Here is a 22,010-nt window from a genome sequence, read left to right on the forward strand (position 1 = left end):
CACGTGACGAGCACACTGTGCTCTATTTTGAGCTTGGTACGTGGCAGCGGGAGCATGAAGCATTTGACTGCTGAAGCATCATTTGACTGCTCCAAACAATTGTCCTCAGTGGATTTTGTTGTTCTTAAGCATAGGTGGCGTTGGAAACGAGTGGAGGAAGAAGAAGAAATGAGAATGGCAATAAAGAAAGAAGCCGTTCTGCTACACTCTCGAAGCTTCAAGCATTCAACTAACAACAATTCAAGGGCTAGAACCCGGGCTTGGCAGCTGCGTAAGAAGAAGAACCTAAAAGCTGCATCAAGATTAGAAGCACCTAGAAGATTCGGTTCTGTGTCAGCGGGTGACTGCAGTGAAGACTTGGAGCCCATTTGTGCGTTGTTGCAGGATGAAAGGAGGATCAAAGTCCCTGTTGGTAGCAACTATAACATAAAATGGGCTTACTATTGTTTTGTTCAACCAGCACCTTGAGGGGCAAGGTGCTTAAAAAGGGGAAGGTGTTGTAACAGTCTACCAACTGGAGCTCATTACTGTTGACACATGGAAGGGCAAGTGGACTTGAGAAAGTGACTTGGCAACTACACAAGGCCATGCGTCATGCAGCATGTGCTCTTTTAGTTAGCCATCCATTTCAGTAATTCTAGTATTACCGTTAAGACTCCTATTGATTCTGTTAGTTCATTTCCGTTAACTCTGTTTGGATAGTGTTAGCTTCGGTTAGGGGGTATTGGGTTAGACTATAAAAGGGAAGCTAAGATGAGAAGGGAGGCATCGAAATTGATTGTAATCCTTTGGATTGTTTGGAGGTTCCTTGGCCCCTCGAAGTGCCAAGAACATGGAGAGTAGCGATCTCGAATTCTGCTATTGCAATACAGATTTACATTTCCTTTGATCTTCCATTCATCTTTCTTTCCATTTTCTTCTATAATTCTCATTAAACACCTAAACAGTCAATTTGATTGTTACAAAGTCGCCAAAGTGAGGGAGGGTGAGGATTGTTTGGCTCTGGTTGGTGCATGAGAGATAGAATCCGGCATAGTCGCAAGCTTTCGGTTGATCTTTGAATTTGAAAGGGAATTGAATGGGAGGGCCAACCAACGATGGCTCGGCTAGCTCTAATCTTGGGTGGGGTGGCTCTATTGCTAGTCTTGTGCGCCCTGGGCAGCTCAATCGACATGCCCTTCATCTTGGCTGACAAGAAGGCCTCGCTCACAAGGCTCAAGTTCGGCACCGAATGCGTCTCTGTCTCCATCGACATCTACAACCAAGGATCCTCGTACCTTTGTTCCCAATCGATTTTGCAGTCTCCCATTTAATGTTTTGTGTACTTTTAAATCTTTTCAGATCTTTGTGTGTTTTCTATGTATAGATCCATAGTATATGTTTGCATGCGTTGTTTGATTGGTCTTGTGATGCAAATGTCGGTTGAAAATTCTTGATCTGATTGTATTTTTTTTTTTTGTTGGTTTCATTTGGTTGCTTAGAAAATGAATCCAAGCAAAGCAATGGAAGTAAAATAATGTTAAGTATACCTAAAATAGGCCCAAAATCTCTTCTTTTTTTTTAAAAAAAAAAAAATTTCAGTACTCGGTTCGGATAACTAGGTAGCAACCGGGGTAGTCGGTTGACAATTTTCAATAACCGACTCCGGGGTTTCACCCCTAGTTTTTTCGACACCTTTCCCGACCGTCTCCGGTGACTTTCTGGAGATGAAAAAAAAAAAACATTTTCTTTTTCCCAAGCTCAAGCTTGCACCTTGAGTTTGAGAGGAGATGTTAAGAATATTATATTATTCTCTATGTTTATTGTCTTTCCTATTAGGGTTTATTTTCTACCTATGTAGTTTAGGGTTTTTTGCTCTTTACTTATTGTCTCTTTATAAATAGAGCGAAAATGTTAGAAATACTCACAGTGCATAACAAGTGCACTACCCCAAGACACATTGGGGTGGGGCCTAATGTGTGAGCCCCACCCCAATGTGTCTTGGGATAGTGCAATTGTTGTGCATTGTGAGTACATGTATTATTTCTCATAAATAAAGACCTATGTAATATTCATATATACTACTTCAATACAATGTAGTTTATTATATATTTCCACTCTTTCTCCAATATATTTAAAAAAGATTAACTATCAAACTTTGAGTTTGATTGATTTATGTGCCTAGTTGGAAATACAAATTTTGCTAAACAGAGAACAAAAAAGTTTGAAAGAGTGAGAGAGAGAGAGAGAGAGGGATGGGGAACCTGAAAACCTGTGGTTTGACATTTACAAATGACTTAATATTAGTTGGCAAGTAACATATAGCTGGAGGTCTCACACCAGCTATGCTGATAGGTGGTGGCTCATAATCCTTAAGGTGGGAAAAAGGTATAACCAGGAGAAAGAAGAAGATTACCATAAAGGGGTTTATTTAGTATGAAAGTCCCAAATTTAGAAAGATAATAATGGAAGTAGCCCTACTTGCTCCTAATAATTTAATGATATAATACTATCATTTAAGGATCAAATTTTTATATACCATGGGAGAGGGGTCCGTCTCAAGATGAATGAGCAGCTGTCCAGTTTCACCGGAAGCATTTCATTTTTTTTTTTTTAAATTGAATAAGGGAAAGGATTACAAGGGAGGATCATTCCCATTTCTGATCCAAAAAGAAGAAGTGGACAATCCTATAAATGAAAAAGTGGTGGGTTCTCCAACAATAGACCCAAACCAAATTAAAACATGCTGAAATAGATATAAATAGTAAGAAATTGGTCAAATAAGTGATCCGGTCCTTTCAAAAGGCCACACAAGGCGATTAAAAATGCAAAAGGTATCCAGATTGTACATTTCACTTGATAGTGGAAAGAATTCACTTTGTAGACTGTTTGCCCTTGTTTCTTTGTTCTCTTTGTATCTTTTTCTCATATATATAAAGAATAGGACTTGAAGTAGATGGATCAACTAATATGAAAACTATATTAAAATCCTCTACTTGTTGAGCAAAAAACATACATAAATATATAAAGTCCTCCACGCAACAGCCAAGTAGTAATGGAGAGAGAGAGTCGAGTTCTAAAAAGAGAAAAAGTACAAGGGTTTATTTAACTCTATTAATTTGGATATCAAGTAGCCATCACCCAACAAAGATAGGATTTGGATCTAGAGTATCCAAATAATGTAATGTGAATTATTGTGAAGGTTACAAATTATTTTTTCATATTTTTGTGAACAATTTTACTTTTCACATCACAATAACCGGATTCTTTTCGGTTTATTTGAACCGGAGAGGATCCTCGCCGACAAAGATAAAGTTGACAGAACATTTACAAACCTTGGATAGACTTGGACCATAATTTGCTTACCAACTCAAGAATTTGTCAATTTCCAAAATTGTTCTAGTATTTCAATTCTTATATTCCTTTTGTCTTCTTAACCGCATATGGGAAGGGCTAAGGGCATGTTTGACATGTGGAATAAACGTCAGAAATGAAATAGTTGTTTTGTTGTTCGATTATCTTGGGAATAGTTATTCCACAAAAACACATATTCCTAAGATTCAAAACCTAAGCTATTGAAATTGAGGTAAGTAGGAGATGTAAAATATGTGAGAATTCATCAAAAAGGGTCTGGACTTGGTATTCGTTTGATTTACCAGTTTTAAAATGGGTGGTTTGAAAAATAATAACTTCAAATTTAGTTGAAGTTTTTTTTTTTTTTTTTTTTTTTTTTTTTTTTTTTTTTGGAAAAAAGAAAAGAAAAAAACAATTAAACATTTGGTAAAATTGTTGTTCGCCGTTTAAATCATGATTCGGCTTTTAAAATCGTGCAATTTTTTTTTTTAAAAAAAAAAAAAAAAAACGCACATCCTTGCTTGCATATTAAAAGCACTAATTTTCACATTTTCAAACTTCTATTTTATTTTTTCAAATGCACTCTCAAACGGGACAATTTTTGAAATTTTGTTTAAAATCAAACTTTTGGCTTTGCACAATCACATGGCCAAACACACTCTTATCAACAAAAAAATAAAAAATAAAAAAATAAATTATGGGATCAAAACCATTATGTTGTAATATGGTGATATGGTGGGGGATCAAGGCTTATAGCAACCAAAAAAAATAATAAGTGTCGAAGTGTTTCACTTTAAATATCAACGCTTATGGGTAAAAGGGGTTTTTTCAACCTATGACCTTACAGCATCAAAATCCAACAATGGTGTCTAAATTGTAATGCTATCCTAATTGGATTAGAATCCTACAGCTTTCTTAGAATAACTTTATGGGAGAGTTTAAAATTTTAATCAATATTTTAAAATTAAATACTTTACATTTTATCATCCCACCATTTACCTTTAAGTGAGATATAATTAATTAAAAGAAAGTTAGGGTAAATTATGTTTTGTTTTCTCAAATTACCACTTCATTTGCGTTTACAATCCCAAATTATGACTCATTGCAACTCGCTCTTATAAGCTACGATTTTTTTATTTTATTTTATTCGGGTGGCACCTACTAGGGTCATTTTTTACCATTATTTTAGATGAAAAAGTCTCACATGGGTGGCACATGCATCTTAGTTATTTTGAAGTTGCTGATTTACTCTTAGTGCAAAACATAATAAAAAAAGTAATGCTCGCATAAGGTTTGTTTGGTTGTAATGGATAGGAAAGTTACTGAATGCGACTTTTTGTGGGTTTTTTATTTAAATATTTTTTTTTTCCCAATATTTAGGGAAATAAAAGGATTATAGGAAAGCTGTTGCTAACGTTCTAAGAGCACTTACAAAAGTTTTTTTTTTTTTTTTTCCTAAATTTAGGGAATCAAGCTATTTTTTTGCTTTCCTATCTAAATATACTCAACAATAGCTTTCTTTATCTTTTTATATATCAATTAAATATTATTTCTTTATAAAATATTAGTTTTCTACTTACGTACCCTCACTTTTTTTTTAAAAAAAATTTCAACACAATCCTCGATGAATGTCAAATAAAGGAGAGATGAGAAATAAGAGTGTTGGGACATGATACTGACCCTGCCGAATGGGCCAAAGCTTCGATCCACCAAATCCCAACCACGGATCATCGAAATGAAACTTATTGAGCTTATCAACGAAATTGCCCAATGTATCTTGATAGAATTTTACTGAGGCCATTCTATCTAGAGTTAACAAAATACCGAATGAGCATGCATCCCAGGGCTGATTAAAAACTACCCATCCGGTGGTCATGCAGACCAACCCCATGATCTGCACGACATCGATTTAGAGTCGGTCAAAGAACGACTCCACGATCATCATAATGCATATATCGTGATCCACGATCTGAGCAGTTGAAGACCGACTCCACAATGATCGTGGTACATATACCACGATCCCATGATCCAGATGGTAGAGAAATGCTCTGGACCATATACGTGAACTAGTAAAGCCACCAGAATACCTTTGACACTTTGTCTATAAATACCTTACAATCACACAGGTAAAAGATTCGATTATTCTCAGTGAAAACAGAGAGATTACGCTTGAGATAATATTGACTTTAGCATCGGAGTGAGATTGTCGGGTTCCTCCGACGCAGTTTTTTCTTTCTTTACAGATTCGGAGGTAAACTCTTCCAGGATTTCGCACCAAACTGGAATCTGTTCTAACAGAGAGAAAAATATTTTATGTTAAAATAAGAAATAAGAAAACTATAGGGAAGCTCTTTAGGTTTCCTATATATTTGTATGCAACAAGTGGTTTAGGGAACCTATAGGAAAGTTTTTGGAAAAAAAAAAAAATAGAGAAAAATCCATATATTTAGTGAATGGAAGCACCTATTCGGTAGGGTTGTGAATGTTCTAAATGACTTCCCTATAGCTTTCACATCCATTATTTTAAAACAAAATAGTTTTATCTCTTCTCTCATTTCTAATCTCTTTGTTTTTTATTTGGGATTGTGTTGAGATTTTGTAAAAAAATGTAAGAGTGAGTAAAGAATTTATATTTTGTAAAGAAATAATATTTCATTGGTATTGAAAAATATAAGAGAATCTATTATGAAATGTATTTGGATAAGAAAATAAAAAGTAATTTAATTATTTAGATTTAAGAAAGAAAAAAAAAAAAAGCTGGTGTGAGTGCTTTAACCCTTGAACAAGTTACTGATAATACTTATTTATAGTCGAGATTTAAAATTGATATATTTAACGATATTCATTATGTTAATATTTGCCGGCCTTTTAAAAAATTTAAATAATGTTGTATTATATTGACGATTAAAAACGTAAATCATAACCATAAAAAGTAGATAGTTGATTTGAAACAGAGAAGAACAATCCTTGTCCGTAAAGAGTTTACAACTGACTTTTTATTGTTATTATTCGTCCTTGACAGTGAAACTTGTCTGTATGAGTCTATTGACTGTTTCCAACAATCACGGCTATTATTTAATCAGGGAATAAACATTTAACGACATACTTCTTCAATGTCGGTCACTTGATCTGTTCTCACATTAATGCCAAGCTGATTTCCAGATCGTAGTTTGGAGCTCGATAGCCCATCGTCGTTAAGCATCTTAAACAAGCAGCAATTCAATCTCAAAGCCTTGGATTTCACTGTGGAGCTCAGAGCAAAGCGAGTGTTGGGGAAGAAGATGAAGCTGAATTGGAAGCAGTGGTTTCGAAACAAGCAAAATCATATGCTGGTGAAGTTGGTGGTTGCCATTCTGCTGATGGGTCTTGCTTTTCGTCTCGTTTTCTTTCGTTCCACAAGACTTTCTCCAGTCTTAGAAGAAACCCCTTTTGCCGAGAAGACTGTACTTCCAGAAGAAACCCCTATTGCCGAGAAGACTGTGCCTCCAAAGCCACCTCCTGTTCCAACACCTGTTTCTGTGCCAGTTCAAGAAAATGGAGATCAGGTACCTAGCACAGGTAAATGACTTCGGCTACTCTTTGTTGGGTTTTTGTTGTTTTACCTTTTTTTGTTCTTTGGGTTTTAGTATTGGATGCACTAGAAGATCAGATAAAGGGTCAGTTACCATTATTGGCAAGTGTGGCTAGAAGATTAAAAATTGAGAGTAGTTTGAGATCTATGCACCATGAATGGTTTGGTGGTTTAGCATTTTTGTGGGTTTTGTTATTGTTTTGTAAATAATAATGTTGTATTGTTTATTTGTGAGCCGAGTGAATTTGAATGGGTTTGGTAATGCCTCAATCAAGATGACTTTTAGTAACGCAATGATTGATTGAGGAGATTTGTAATGCAACGAATACGATGATGATAAATTGATAATGATGCAAATGAAATTAACAAATGCAGAACTCACTTGCGCATTGATCAACGAACCAATTATGATGGACTTCCAGAGTTGAACTTGACCGACTTCTAATGGTTGAGTACAATAATTAAAGTATATTACACAAACTGCAGCTAAAGTTGATTCTGTTATAATTGATGATTCCCACATCAGATTTTGTTGATTCTCTTATAATTGCATTGTCCATTTTGTAGTCAATGGAATTAAACTTTGGTTGCTCAAAATTTTTGCAGAAAAGTGTGATCTTTTTACTGGGGATTGGATACCAAACCCATCAGGTCCTATTTACACTAATCGGAGCTGCCCGTTTATCGAAAGTCATCAGAATTGTATGAATAATGGGCGGCCAGATACAGGGTACCTATACTGGAGGTGGAATCCAAGAGATTGTGACTTACCACCTTTTGATCCAGTGAGATTTCTTGAGATGATGAGGAACAAAGCATGGGCACTAATTGGTGATTCAATATCACGCAACCATGTGCAGTCGTTGCTCTGCATGCTCTCAACGGTACTTGTTATTGTCACAGCGTATTTGAGTGTTGGATTTGAATAATTGAATAAGAAGCTTGTCCTGTCTTCACCATTTTTTTCCCATTAAATATGTGATTTTTTGTGGTTTATCACTAGTATCATTTATTGTTTAAGAATAGTAGGAACAAGTAAATCCGCCATTGAGCAAATTTATGTACTTATGATGCATATTGAAATTTTTAGATACCATAAATGCCGTCCCGATGAAAATTTGTGTGCCCTAATCATTAGGTATGTACTCCATTTGTTAAGCCACTTTAATGATTTGGCTTTTGCACTATGACTATCTTGGTAGCTTCATACTAATTTAGAGGCATTATATTTAGTAATCATCCTTCACCCTATTGTTTCATTTGTTTCTATGAATTAGAAAATAGGGGTCCCAATATGAAGATGGTTGTCAATGAAATTTCATTTCTAATTATGGGCCTTGTGAGGAGTAGTTGTCTCCCACCATTTCTCTTTGTGTGCGCTTGTGTTGATTATATATGGAACTGAATTCATATAAAGCTCATTCATCAAAGTGGCCTATTAATACCACCACCATTTAGCATCTTTTAAATTTGCAAATTTAATACTTCAGTTTCCTGGGACTCTTTAGTGAATGGGAGTGAGAAACACCCTTTTTTCTTTTTCTTTTTTTCTTTTTTTGCGGTTACTCATCAGTGCCCAAAGTCATCCTTGCTTGTGCATCTTCTGGAACTTACTGATCTTGGTTGCTCAATCTGGTTAAGCCATTTCTAGATGCCCAGTAATTTCCGATTGGCTGTCTTGTCTTTCCCCTGTTTTAAATTTCAGTTATCTTATCTCATCTGCTGAACTTTTATAGTGTGAGATCATGCCCATTCTTCAATGCAAACTTCATTTTTATCTTCATTATTTCCGTTAGCTATTTTCTGATGTGCAGTGTCTAAATGGATTTACATTTTCTTTCCTGAAGGGAATTTAATGCAGTTGCTTAACATGGAAGTCGTGAAAGCTCTGTTACTGGTAACATTGGCTATTACTTGACCTATATGACTCCCACTTGGTCCATACTTGGGCCATTTGGTTTTAAGAGGTCAAGGGGTCATTCTCTTTGACACTTCCACATGATCTAAAGACAATGGTTGCGTTATTGATTAGGTTGTTTTGGTTTCAAATTTTTTCTTTTGAATTTGAAGATTATAACCATTACTTTAGTTTTGTCAGTTTATCAAGTATTGGTGATGTTGAACTAATCATTGCATCATTACTTTGAGACTTGCATTCATTGTCTGATTTACAAATAAGTGCCAAATGTTTATGCTGATCTGCTGAGTACCTTCAATATGGTGGATGATTCTTGTTAGGAAGCATGATGTGGGAGATTTTAGAGTATGTTATTCTTCACATCCATTTCACATCGGCTGACGTGTCCCATTTTAAGTGGGCTTTCTTTTGTTTTTGTTTTTTATTTTTTTAAGTGGATGACATGAGAAGCCACTTATAGCATGTCACGTTAGCCGGTGTTAAATAGGTGTGAAGAGTAGCATTACTCGAGATGTTATTATTTTCAAAAGATGGCACTAGAGGATTGTCTGACTAATTCAGTTGAACTGTTACATCCTTCAGGTGGAACAAGCTGTTCAAGTTTACCATGATGAAGACTATAGGTCCAAAGGATGGCACTTTCCCTCATACAACTTCACTATATCAGTTCTCTGGTCCCCTTTCCTTGTAAAAGCTGACATTTTTGAGGATTTCAATGGTGTTTCAACATCTGAAGTTGAGCTGCATCTTGACGAACTTGACAAGAAATGGACAGACCTATACCAGAACTTGGATTACATGATATTTTCAACTGGGAAATGGTTTCTCAAATCAGCAGTCTATCATGAGAACAACACTGTTTTGGGCTGCCATTTCTGTCCTAAAAGGAATTTGACACAGTTGGGGTTTGTTTTTGCTTATCCCAAAGCACTCCGATCTGTATTAAACTTCATAGCAACGTCGAATCACAAGGGCCTGATATTTTTCAGGACATCCACACCAGATCACTTCGAGAATGGGGAGTGGTCTAGTGGAGGTACTTGCCCCAAAACAGAACCAGTCAAAGAAGGTGAGATTGAATTGAAGGACTTGAACAAGCTTCTGCGTAACATAGAGCTAGAGGAGTTTGAGAAGGCGGCACTGGAAGCTTCCAGAAATGGGGTTAAACTTAAACTTCTTGACATGACCTTGCTTTCATTGTTGCGGCCTGACGGGCATCCAGGTTCATATAGAGAGTTCCATCCGTTTGCACAGGACAAAAATGCAAAAGTTCAGACTGACTGTTTGCATTGGTGCCTACCTGGGCCAATAGACTCTTGGAATGATGTGATAATGGAGATGGTGGTAAATGGCTAGGAATTCAACCAAAGTTTTGATGCATGAAACCTATGTTCTCCATTTCAGGCTTTGAGAAAATATTCAATGCGAGAAAATTACTCATGCTGGAGATTTCCACCATGTGTATGCTATGCTTCCCTTTTCAGGTATACCTGTGCTGAGTTTCATTTATTTTCAGGTATCCCTCTGACGTCATTTTTCCCTCGGTTATTTGTTTGGTATCCACTGGCTTGCCTGGGAATGTATCTTCTAGGCAAAAAGTGTTTGGCATTGCCGAAAGGAAGACAGGTTTAATTGTAATCTCTGTTTCTAACTGTAGTTTGTTTTATAATCACACATTCATTAGTAAACACTCTGATTGCATCTCAAGTTGAGAGCTCCATTTGATATCAGTACAAGAAACATAAAAAGAATGCATATTTCTAATATATTGGGTGGCTGCTAATTCCATTAAGAAGGATCATAGTTAGCCATTAAGGTCGTTGAGAAAATTTGTATGTCTAAATCATCTGAATTCTGATGCACAGGGTGGGCATGTGGTGTCACAGGTTATATAAAATGTTCAATCTTAAAGCTCTCATCCATACCATATTGGTTATTTTCTGCTCCAATCCAAATCCCTTTCACTGTCCAGAAAATCATAAAATTTTGAAGCCCTCACATTTCAGGATTGAACACACCTTCAATGAATGCTCCAACACCTTTTTTTTTTTTTTTTTTTTTTTTAATAGATACATGAAACACAAACAGAAGCTAAAGCTAAAAATAGTTAAAGCTGAAATAAACCATAAACAACAATAAACCATCTAAAGCTAAAGTTAAAGTTAAGCTAAAGCTAAAGCTAGATCTAAACAAGCCTGTTGATGATCTTTACTGCTAATAATTGGGATAGAAGAGATAGGGGAAGGATAAATGGGAATGCTGTCCGAGTTGAATTTGGTTGCGGCTCAATGCGTCACATAGTGGGCATATAAGTTTGCACTTTTATTGACTTTCCTAGCTGACCATGATGAATCAGTTGAGATGGAGTAGATAATATTATGTATAGTAGTGGAGATGCACTAATCTTGTGATATTCTAGGTTATTGGAGAGATAATATAACGTCCTTCGAGGATAAACTTCTTGAGATGGAGGGAGGATGCTAGTGGAGTGGCCAAGCCAACAGCTAAAGCTTCACTCAACTTTAAAGCTCCACCACCTTTTAGAGTTGCATGTAAAATGGCTAACCAAAAGCTTAAAAAATGTGTCCATCCAAATCTCTAAACCAAATGCATTTTGCATTTGAGCTAGTGTTTCCCCAAATGTGAAGAAAAGTATTTGATGCTTTTCCTTCTCTCACTCTTTGTTCTTTATGCTTTATCATGAATAATTAAAAAATATATATATTTAAATGATAGAAAAAATGAGATTTAAGTTTTGAAAATTTTTAATGTTGCTCATCCATTACTTAAGTCAAACTTCTTTGACGGAAATCAACCTACAAGTAATGCACATGTGTTTTTAGGAACAAATCTCTCCAAAATATCCTTGAAAAAACAAAATTAAAAAAACAACCAAAAATAAAAGGAAAAAAGTTGGCCATTTGGCCAAAGGGGTGGACGAGCAACCCCCTATTCGGCTGCCCGGGGGGTGGTTCAACCACTATAAGCCAAATGGACGTAGTCGAAACCAACCCAGCTATCCCAAGCAGGCTGAATTGGCTAAGCCACCCCCATACCCTTTAGATTAAATAAATTGTTTTTAAATTTTTGTTTTTTTTTTTTTTGTTTTTAGGGTTAATTTGGGGACCTTTGTCTCTAAAATTCCATGCGCATTACACTTGGGTCTATTTCCATTAAAAAAAAAAAAGACTTAGGTATCTAATGAACATTATAAAATTTTTAACATTGGAAGCAAGATTAACTTCGGAGAGAAAATGTATTTTTGCCCAAAATCTAATTTAGATAGAGAATCTCGTCTAATTTTTCTCATTCGTGGTTTTCTTGCATATTTTGGAAGAAGGCTTTTAAAATTTCAAATTGCTCTCTTAGGTAGAAATAAGAATTAACTCTCCGAGTCTCCAACGGTCAAATTACACCTCAGGATCTCTCGGACCCCAAACAGCTCTCCAATTCTGAACAATTCATTTGAAATTTGAAAAAAACTACCGTTGCATGCCCTCCCGTCCCTATACATACCCCCTCTTCACGACCCAAATCACACCCGTTTAACAAGCAATTCCCAAACCTCAAAATATCTCTCTTCCTCTCTTTCTCTCTACAAACATGGCTGAGACCGTTGCTGAAATGCCCATTGGCCCAGTCCGTACAAGGAAGCCAAGGAACAATAGGAAGGCACTGAAGGAGAAAAGCCCATCAGCCAACGAGGCCAACATCATGGTCGAGAAGGTCTCCCAGCCATCGCCGAGCCCGGTTGCGCCGGCCGACGACCCAGAAAAGGAGAACCACGAGAGCCTCTCGCAGCCACGGTCAGGGCCCAAGAAAGGCAAAGCAGTGGCCTCCAAGAAACAGTCAAAGCAAAAGCAGCAATCTTTTGAGCAAGACTTGCTGGAAATGCAAGAGAAGCTGCAGCAGCTGAGGCTCGAGAAGGAGAAGACCGATGAGCTCTTGAAGGCCAAGGATGAGATGCTGCAGCAGAAGGAGGAAGAGCTTGAGAACAGGGGACGACAGCAGGAGAAGCTTCAGATAGAGTTGAAGAAGTTGCAGAAGTTGAAGGAGTTCAAACCCACAGTGGTTCGTTTTCTTGAACTTCTTGGTTTTTTTTTTTTTGGTGTTTGGTTGCTTAGAAAATGAAGAAAAGTTTTAAAATTTAGTTCTTTAGTTTCGTGTTAGATGATTCTTGATATATGGCTCGCTGAATGGTCTTTTTTTCCATTTCCTGTCATTTTAGTTTGGTTGCTCAGGAATTGTAGGAAAATGAAATAAAGAACTTGAAAATGGAATATGAATTGAAGTTTTATATATCATTTATATCTGTCTTGTAATTTGTTCAGACTTTCCCTGTTGGTCAATCCTTGAGAGACAAGGAACAAGACAAGAAAGAAAAGAAGAAGAAGGGTTGCCCTGAAAGGAAAAAACCTTCTCCCCCTTACATCCTATGGTGCAAAGATCAGTGGAATGAGGTAAAAACAGAGAAAATGTGTTTTGACAATTGAACAAGATGTTTGGATTCATGTACATCTGGGTAATTTTGCTGGTCGGGTTTTTGATGCAGATCAAGAAAGAGAATCAAGAGGCTGATTTCAAAGAAATTTCAAACATGTTGGGGGCAAAATGGAAGAATGCAACTGCAGAAGAGAAGAAGCCTTATGAGGACAAGTACCAGGCCGAAAAGGAAGCTTATTTGCAGGTGATTGCAAAGGAGAAGCGCCAGTCTGAAGCCATGAAGCTCTTCGAGGAGGACCACAAACAGAAGACCGCTATGGAATTGCTTGAACAGTATCTCCAGTTCAAACAAGAAGCAGAAAAAGAAACCAAGAAGACGTAAATCCCATTTTTCCATGGCTCTCTCCATACTCTCTCCCTCTATCTCTCATCACAGCATTAATAACATTTCAAATTCTTTGTTCACAGGAAGGAGAAGGATCCATTGAAACCTAAGCATCCTATGTCAGCGTTTTTCCTGTTCACAAACGAGAGGCGGGCTGCCCTGCTTGCAGACAACAAGAGCATTTTAGAGGTGTTTATAATCACAATGCCCATTTGCAAAGTTCTTTGAGTTGTCAGTCATCTGGCCTTCTAATTTGTTCAATTTGGTTTTGAATAGGCAGCGAAGATCACTGGTGAAGAATGGAAAAACATGACAGAAGAGGAGAAAACGCCTTATGAAGAGGTTAACTTCACTTTCAGAAACAACCTTTTCCTTTTTCTGCCCCATCAATTATGACTTAATTAACTCTTTGAAGCTTGCAGATAGCAAAGGAGAACAAGGAAAAGTATTTGCAAGAAATGGAGTCTTACAAACAGAAGAAGGATGAAGAAGCTGCCAATCTTAGAAAGGAAGAGGAAGAGCAGATGAAACTTCAGAATCAGGAGGCATTGCAGCTTCTGAAGAAGAAGGAGAAAACTGAAAACATAATCAAGGTTCTTTAACAAATGAACCATAAACTGTCTTTATTGCAGTGTTTTTTTTTAAACTTCCGTTGCAGATACACTAATGAAGTTATACAATATGTGCACAGAAAACGAAAGAGAATCAGAAAAAGAAGAAGCAGCAAAAGGGAGACAGGAATTCTGACCCCAACAAGCCCAAAAGGCCTGCATCGTCATTCATTTTATTCAGGTAAAATCTTCAATGGCAAATATGACATGAATTACTTGAGGTTTCAAATATGACAGTTAACAGTATCATGCTTACTTATTGATGCAGCAAGGATGCAAGGAAGAGTTTGTTGGAGGAGAGACAAGGGATCAACAACTCTACCCTCAATGCTTTGATTTCTGTGAAATGGAAGGTATGTGTTTCTCAAAGAACTTGTTGGGTGACAATATGGAAGTGTATTCTTAAGATGAAATGTAATACATTCTTCTTTTATTAATCTGTTGCTGCTTGGTTGGTTATAGGAACTGAATGAAGAAGAGAAAAAAGCTTGGAATGATAAAGCTGCTGAGGCAATGGATGCGTACAAGAAGGAATTGGAGGAATACAATAAATCTGTTGCTGCAACCTTGGATCACAAACTTGAGGAATGAAACATGATATGATGTTCAAGTGGCATTGACATCTTGTACTTGGCTAACAGTTTGATAGCCTGATATTTGATGTTTTGAAAATTGTATGGGAGTATTTCAACTAATTCCAACTTTTGTACCAACAGTCTGAATTCAAATTCGGTGTCATTTGATTCAGTATTGATGTTATGAAGAATAGTGTAGGTGTTTTTCAACTGTTTGTTGGGTAGTTGCAGCGTTTTAGGATTCAGCCTCCTTGTTAAGCAACCAAGCACGACCAAAATTAGATGGACATGAGCAATTTTCTTCTACTGTCAAAAGGCAGAGAGAGCAACTAGTTTTTGGATCTTCTTTTTTCCTGGGCAACGATCTAGGAGATTTTTTTTTTTTTTTTGTTATTTGTAAGTAGGGAGATTTAATGGTTCGTTTTGGATATTGAATTTTTAGAATTAGAATTCAATATCGAGGTAAAAAATTGTGTTTGGGTGTTGAATTTTGAGATTAAAAAATATTATATTTTTAATGGTAAGAAATGATTGAAAGTTTAAAAAGTTGTCTATGATTGGTATTTTGAAAAGTTGTGTGAAATAATAATATAAATAATAATAATTTATTATATATTGATTATTTAATTAAAAATAAATAAATAATTTTTTTTTAAAAAAAATAATTGAAAAATCAAAATTAAAAATTAAAAATAAAATAAAAAATGAAGCAAGGGGTGGCCGGCTAGTGGTCGGGGGAGGCCGCACGAACACCCTAGTAGTCGGGGGTGGCCAGAGGGAGGCCGCGCCGGCCACCCCCGAACTGGGGGGAGGCCTCCCGCGCCGGCCTCCCCCCAGTAAGGGTCGGGCAGCCACCCTTTTGTTTTTTTTTTTTTTTTAATTTCATTTATTTTTTTTTATTTAAATTATTAATAGTTTATTATTTAAATGTGGGACCCACGCGTTTTTTTGAGTCAACTTTTCCTATGCGTGGGTCCCACCATTAATCTGAAAGACAGTCTTGAGTGGACTCAAAATTCGGGTTTTTAGGCGGGTAGGTGGGTTTTAGAAAAAATCCAAGTTGAATAATTATTCTACTCTATTGCCAAACCAACCATATATCCTTCTTGAAAGCGAAAGGCACCTTCTAACAAAATGGCAAAACACAAAAGTGCTCTTGATTAAGTGATGTTCCAACTATAGAATCACGTAATAATTTAAAGAGATAAAGATGCAGAATTAAAGTGGTTCGGTTTATCACCTATATTCACACGTCAAAGTTCTTATTACATTTTTTTTTGTATTATTCTACAAACGGTCTTATAACTCTTGTTTCATATATTTTTCCCTTGGAAAGCTACTAAAGGGCTCTTGTTGCCATTGCCATCTGGTCAATTGCCTTTATTTGGCCAGAGACGGTGTGCTACCCCTTTTTCTTTTTTTTCTTTTTTCGAAATTATAGAAGTATTTTTATCTTATTGAAAGAGAACATTAATTAGGAGTTAATTTCAAAAGAGTATGGGAACTTTTCTATTTTTAATTTTTATTATTATCTGTCACATGTGATTTTCCTATAATCCTATTCCCACCACAAACCGGAGTAGCTTGGGGACCTTTCAATTAGAATATATTCTGAATATAATATTATATTAATTTGTATTTCCTAGTTTAGGTCAATTTGTGTTTCTTAGTATAAGTCGATTTAAGTTAACTTGTATATGTGGTTTACTTGTATAGCTCAATTTATTCAATTATGAATAGGAATTTATATATTATAAACAATTAAGTTATCGAGCACAATGTAGTATTTTGAGCTTTACCCTATAAACATAAGTCATAGACCGAACCACATAATTCTCAATTTTTTTTTCTCTCTCTTGCTTCTGCTACTATTCCCCTTTAATTCTATTTTAAATTTATACATGTATTTCTAACACTTTCAATGTCACCCGTAAAGGGCCGTAATCAAAGCATTGGGAAATGTTAGAAATACTCATAGTGTACAACAAATGCACTACCCGAATGTGTCTTGGGGTAGTACATTTGTTGTACACCGTAAGTACATGAATCATTCCCCCAAAGCATTACAAGACATCACCCTAAGCAATTTTCAATACACAAATGGACCCAGGAAACAAATCCTCAGCAGCTTAAACTCCCACACCTTTCAATGTACCCCATAATCAAAACATCATAAGACTAATTAACATCAGTAATGCACCCCATAATCAAAACATCATAAGACTAATTAACATCAGTCTCAGAATTATTTTTGCAGGAAAAGAGGAATGCTTGTAATTTTTCACCAAGTGGGTTCCTCTTGTTTACTCTCAACATAAATGTTAGAATGCTTTTCAAAATTAATATATAGAGAGTATATATATACAGTAATGGAGCCAGGATTTTGGGTCAGGGGTCAAGATTAAAAAAAATTGAAAAATAGTTTCAAAGAATATAACTTCTCTTTATTTTTTTTTCAATTTTTAAACCCTATAATAACAAACAAGTCTCTTCCTACTTTTGTTAAAAAAAAAAAAAGAAAAAAAAGAAAAAAAGAAAAAGGTCTCTTCGTACTTGATAACATGTCCCAATAAGCTAGCCCACTTCTAACATAACATGGCCCACTAAGCTAGCTCATGTCTGGCCACTACCCATTATCTAGACCCTTCTAGAATGCAATTAACATAATGCAGATAACCTACTCTTTTCCACGTTAGCACTTGCTGCTCTGCCACGTGTCCATCATGCATTGCATCGCACACCTCCCATTATCGCACTTCTTCCTTCATTTTCTCTTTGGGTTTTGATACATGCACTACATGTGAGTCCTACGAGTCCTAATGTGCACTTGTTGTAATTTTAGCATTTTCCTTTCCTCTTTAGCTTCTTCCATACGCTTCTAGGTCCTTCCCTTTCTTTCTCCTCCTTTTCAGCCTCCCTAACTCCGACCATATGCCCATGGAGGACCAATAGCTTACCGACTCGTGGAGGGTGTCACATGAGATTTTGTCAAAGGGGCATTTTATATATATATATATATATATATATATATAAGCATAAGCGTGTTATGCTAAACGAAGTGTTTTAACGTTCATTTTGGTCAAATATAAAGCTTAAAATGGCATTTTTTTTTAGAAAGTAAAAACATCATTTTCAACCTTAGTCTAACCTAATTCCAAAACGCCGGAAGATCTGAAACAGTGACAAATCGATCGGCTTGAGTCATACATCCCTATTTTCTTAGAAAATTTGCTACATGATGAACGAATGGTTGAGGGTAGGCAAATGTGAAATCCGGAAAAATTATACATGCCAGGGTAAGGGCAATTTTTAGGAGGTGAGGGGGGGAGCATTTCACCCCTCCCACACCCCTGTATGTATAGTTTTATCTTGAGAAAGTTTCTTTATGGAAGAAGACAAGCAAATCTTTAAAAACAAAAACAGAAAGCCCCACCTGAAAAAAGAAAAAGAAAAGTGAGGTATTTATTAATGCCAACTCTTATAAAGTACTTTAGAGGAGTGATGCTCCTTGGAATTAGCCGCTTTAGTGATGCGATAAGAATTCACGATTAATTTAGTAGAAATAGATAAATAATAAATTCTTTTTATTTAAGAGAGATTACAAATAAATTTAATATAAGTTGAACATAAACCACAAGACTAATGTTTGATTATAATTCTCAATAATTCTGCATTCTCTATTATTCCAGTATTTTTTTTTAATTTTTTTTTTTTAAATACAACATTCATTCAATAACAGCATGGTTATAAAGATAAGCGAAAAGGGTGGATACTGTACAAATAAACTCAAACCGATGAAAATAATACTAAGGCCTCGTTTGGTTTGCGAAATAGGCTTTTGAAATAGAATGGAATAACCATTCTTTTATTTGGTATGGGTCTATTCCATGGAATAACTATTCCCTTACGAAGATGAATACATATTCCTCTCATTTTTTAAATAAATAGCTATTCCTTGAGGTAAAGAATACAATTTCTAAAAAAAAAAAGAAAAGAAGAAAAACTAAACTTCATAATGGCTGGCCGACCACCCATTATGGTGGTCGCACCACCCCCCAGGCATTCGGGGGATGATCTATATAAAGAAGACTTGTAATAAGTATTAGGTATTCAGATTGTATTCGATGAATCACTGTAATGAAGGGAAAGTACCTCGAAATACTCATGAAGGCCGGGCACCACGAATGCCTATTTTCAATATGATTCCATTATCGTTTACGCTCATCATTTCTTTTCTACTTCTATTCCATTTTCAATTACAAATTTCGTAAATACAACCTAGAATAAGTCAGTAACGAGATAATCCACTTGTTCCACCGCCGCCAAAAAAAAAAAAAAAAAAACCTGAACTGTAAAAGATAAAGCAAATAATTAGTAGCAAGACTAATAGCATTACAGCAATGCTAATAGTAAAGATTTTGCAGCAACAGGCAACAGAAAATTGATCCGATGCCCACTGTTGAAGAAAGACCCAAACACACTCCAGCGTGCGTACGTCACTGTTGATTGTGATGGCACAGCCCGAGAGAGTTATCCTCGGCAACCCACTCATGCTTTCGTGTCCGCCGCAATCAAAGCACTCGAACTCTCGAAGAAGAATGAGCGTCGCTTTTTGCCTTCTAATCCTTAGCTGATAATATCTTAGTGATCATGTTCGGATAAGTGTGCTTTATATATATTTTTTCAAATTTATTTCTTGAATTGTCAATGGTTCAGACTCCAATTTCTTTTCTTTTTTTTAATCTATTTTTTTTTTTTTTTTTCTATATATACATTTTGAAAAACTTTATTTAACCCCGTAAATTATCACGTAAACTTCAAAAGCCATAAATTTTATATATGTATCTTTAAATTGTTTTTCAATTTCACTGATTCGTTAGTATTTTTGGTTAAACCATGTCTATATATATATATTCAAAGATTTAAGCGTTGGTATTTTACAAAATCCGCTAAATAAAGACTGACGCTTAAATCCTTACAATTCTTTTGTTTTTTATTTTCCTAAAAAATGGGTATTTTGGAATTTTTACACCATTCTGTTAGAATTGAATGAAAAATTTTATCGTAGGTAAAATTGAAAAAAATTGAAAAATTGAGTACACTAAATTGAGAGTTTTTGAAGTTTAGGAGTGTAATTACAAATGTGTTGAAAGTTCAAGGGAGTTTTAAGTAAAGTTTTCCCTAAAACTTTTTTAGTAAACTTTGATTTCTGAACTTTGATTACTTTTATAATCTATCTCCCCAAAGTTTAAAAAATCTCAATTTAGTTCATCAAACTTTTTAAAAAAATTGCAATCTCTCACTCTTTCGTTAGGATTTCCGTTAAATCTTAACTGAAGGCTAATAAATTCTCAAAATATCCTCTATTTTTTTTTTTTTTTTTAAATAATAATTGTAACTTAAAGGTAAGTTTATAAAGTTTACAGGAGGTATAAGGATTATTTTACCATTTGACCGTCTGATTTAAGTCCAAACCTTAATGGAAGAGGTATTGATCGAGATTGCAAAAAAATTGAAAGTTTGATATATTAAACTGAGAGATTTTTTTAACTTTTGGGAGAAGATTGCAAAAATAATAATGAAAGTTCAAAGGGTTAAGTGAAGTCTTTTCAAAAAAAACTTTCATATTTATTTTTCAAATTGTTAGAAGTTTAAACAACAAAATTAGTGGGGATTCACTTTTTTTTTTTAATTTGTTTTTATATAGAATAAATTCTTCAGGTTCGCATTTCCTGTAAGAGCAATTCTACTATGAGGTTAGCTTATATTTTTTGGATAAGCGGTGATTTAACATAAAGAAAATAGGACAATAAAAATAAAAAATGTAACCCCAATTGGAAGAATTCGAAATCCTAATAATTTGCTGTTTCGATAGCTAACAATTTGGGTAGCAAATATGAGACTCACTTGCCCAAACAATGAGGGTTCGAGACCTGCTCGGCCAGACAAAAATTCTCTTATATTTATTGGCCAAATTATTAGTAATCCTAGCATCAAAATTGCTGAAAATCCCTTATAAATTTTTTTTCAAAGACAAAAAAAAAAAAATCCATAAGAGCTCCCCAACTCCGATGGGTGCCCATTCAATAGGGAAATCCTTCTCGGATACTCTTCAAAAGAAAAGAAAAAAAAAAAGTAGAGTAATAATTGGATGCGTATTATAGGGATCCGGATGCCCAACTCATAACTGTAAAGGTTTGTTTATTTCGACGTAAAATATTTTCTACCCAAAAATATTTAGTATCACGAGTCCCCTTTCATAAAAGCAAGCTGGAAATGAAAAATACAAAAATAATAACTAAAAGTCTAAAACAAAACAGAAAACAGCCAAACGAGAAATGTTTTTGAATTTTCGAGTTCCAAATATATCCATTATTTATTTGCTGCTTCTATAACACAACACGTGTTTCTATTTACACGCATGATCACGTCAGCATTTTATCACGCTTTGGTAATATATATATTCGCAGTAGTTAAGCGCTAAAATACATTTATTATGATCATATATATATATATATATATATATATATATATATATATATATATACTGCCTCCCATTACGTTCTTATTAGATTGGGCTTAGTTTTTTCAAGGTAAATTGGAATACGGTTGTAGATAAAATTAATTAAAAAGAAAATGAGTATTAGTGTTATAGTTAAAGATAGCAAGGATGAGGTGATGACAACTGTGCCGGAGCCAAAATATCATATCATTGCATTTGATAGTGCAGAAGCAATGGTGGCGTTAAGGGTAACAAATTTTTGTTGTGAATTAGAGTTCTATAGGTTAGTCTTGAAAGCTGACGCTCTCCAAATAGTGCAGACATTGAATAAAGATGAAAGTAATTGGAGCAGATATGATCATCTAATTAAAGATATACTCGAGGGATTTTAAACAGTTTGTATAAGTGGAAAGTTCATCATTATTCATGTTAGACGAAATTTAAATGGTGCTGCTCGCCGACTCGTGAAGCAAGCGTTATGTTTGAGTGAGAATCAATGTTTCGAGAAAATTCTCTATTATATTTATGATATTGTCTCGGTTGAGTGTTATGTTTAATTCGTCAATCTAATAATAGATGCGCTCAATTCAAATAATAATAAAAAAAGAAAAAAGAAAAAAAAAGGAGGTTGATTGTTGCAAGCATATATCCATTTACTCATTATTAAATGGT

The 22,010-nt window shown here is 35.2% G+C and overlaps 2 protein-coding genes across 2 annotated transcripts; both read left to right on the forward strand.

Moving 5' to 3' along the window:
- The first annotated feature begins 6,417 nt into the window (after positions 1 to 6,417).
- Positions 6,418 to 10,529, forward strand: LOC133853640 (protein trichome birefringence-like 23). Its single transcript, XM_062289633.1, has 3 exons — positions 6,418 to 6,891; positions 7,511 to 7,788; positions 9,405 to 10,529. The coding sequence occupies exons 1-3, from the start codon at positions 6,615 to 6,617 to the stop codon at positions 10,176 to 10,178; spliced, it is 1,329 nt and encodes a 442-aa protein (XP_062145617.1). The 5' UTR covers positions 6,418 to 6,614; the 3' UTR covers positions 10,179 to 10,529.
- Positions 10,530 to 12,368: 1,839 nt separating this feature from the next.
- LOC133854320 (high mobility group B protein 6-like) lies at positions 12,369 to 15,046 on the forward strand. The gene is made up of 9 exons (XM_062290460.1): positions 12,369 to 12,893; positions 13,154 to 13,282; positions 13,375 to 13,643; positions 13,734 to 13,839; positions 13,927 to 13,992; positions 14,073 to 14,243; positions 14,342 to 14,442; positions 14,530 to 14,614; positions 14,724 to 15,046. Exons 1-9 carry the CDS (start codon positions 12,426 to 12,428, stop codon positions 14,850 to 14,852), a joined length of 1,524 nt encoding a protein of 507 aa, XP_062146444.1. The 5' UTR covers positions 12,369 to 12,425; the 3' UTR covers positions 14,853 to 15,046.
- Positions 15,047 to 22,010: the final 6,964 nt, after the last annotated feature.

Source organism: Alnus glutinosa, chromosome 13 (assembly GCF_958979055.1).
Source record: "Alnus glutinosa chromosome 13, dhAlnGlut1.1, whole genome shotgun sequence".
In the NCBI taxonomy this organism is placed as follows: Eukaryota; Viridiplantae; Streptophyta; class Magnoliopsida; order Fagales; family Betulaceae; genus Alnus; species Alnus glutinosa.

Bases quoted from the DNA above. Each gene is read 5' to 3' on its own strand.
- LOC133853640 (XM_062289633.1), top strand. From the start codon at position 6,615: ATGAAGCTGAATTGGAAGCAGTGGTTTCGAAACAAGCAAAATCATATG. The intron at 6,892-7,510 runs GTAAATGACTTC...AAATTTTTGCAG, and splicing joins AGATCAGGTACCTAGCACAG to AAAAGTGTGATCTTTTTACT. The intron at 7,789-9,404 runs GTACTTGTTATT...TACATCCTTCAG, and splicing joins TGCTCTGCATGCTCTCAACG to GTGGAACAAGCTGTTCAAGT.
- LOC133854320 (XM_062290460.1), top strand. From the start codon at position 12,426: ATGGCTGAGACCGTTGCTGAAATGCCCATTGGCCCAGTCCGTACAAGG. The intron at 12,894-13,153 runs GTTCGTTTTCTT...TAATTTGTTCAG, and splicing joins AGGAGTTCAAACCCACAGTG to ACTTTCCCTGTTGGTCAATC. The intron at 14,244-14,341 runs GTTCTTTAACAA...ATATGTGCACAG, and splicing joins AAACTGAAAACATAATCAAG to AAAACGAAAGAGAATCAGAA.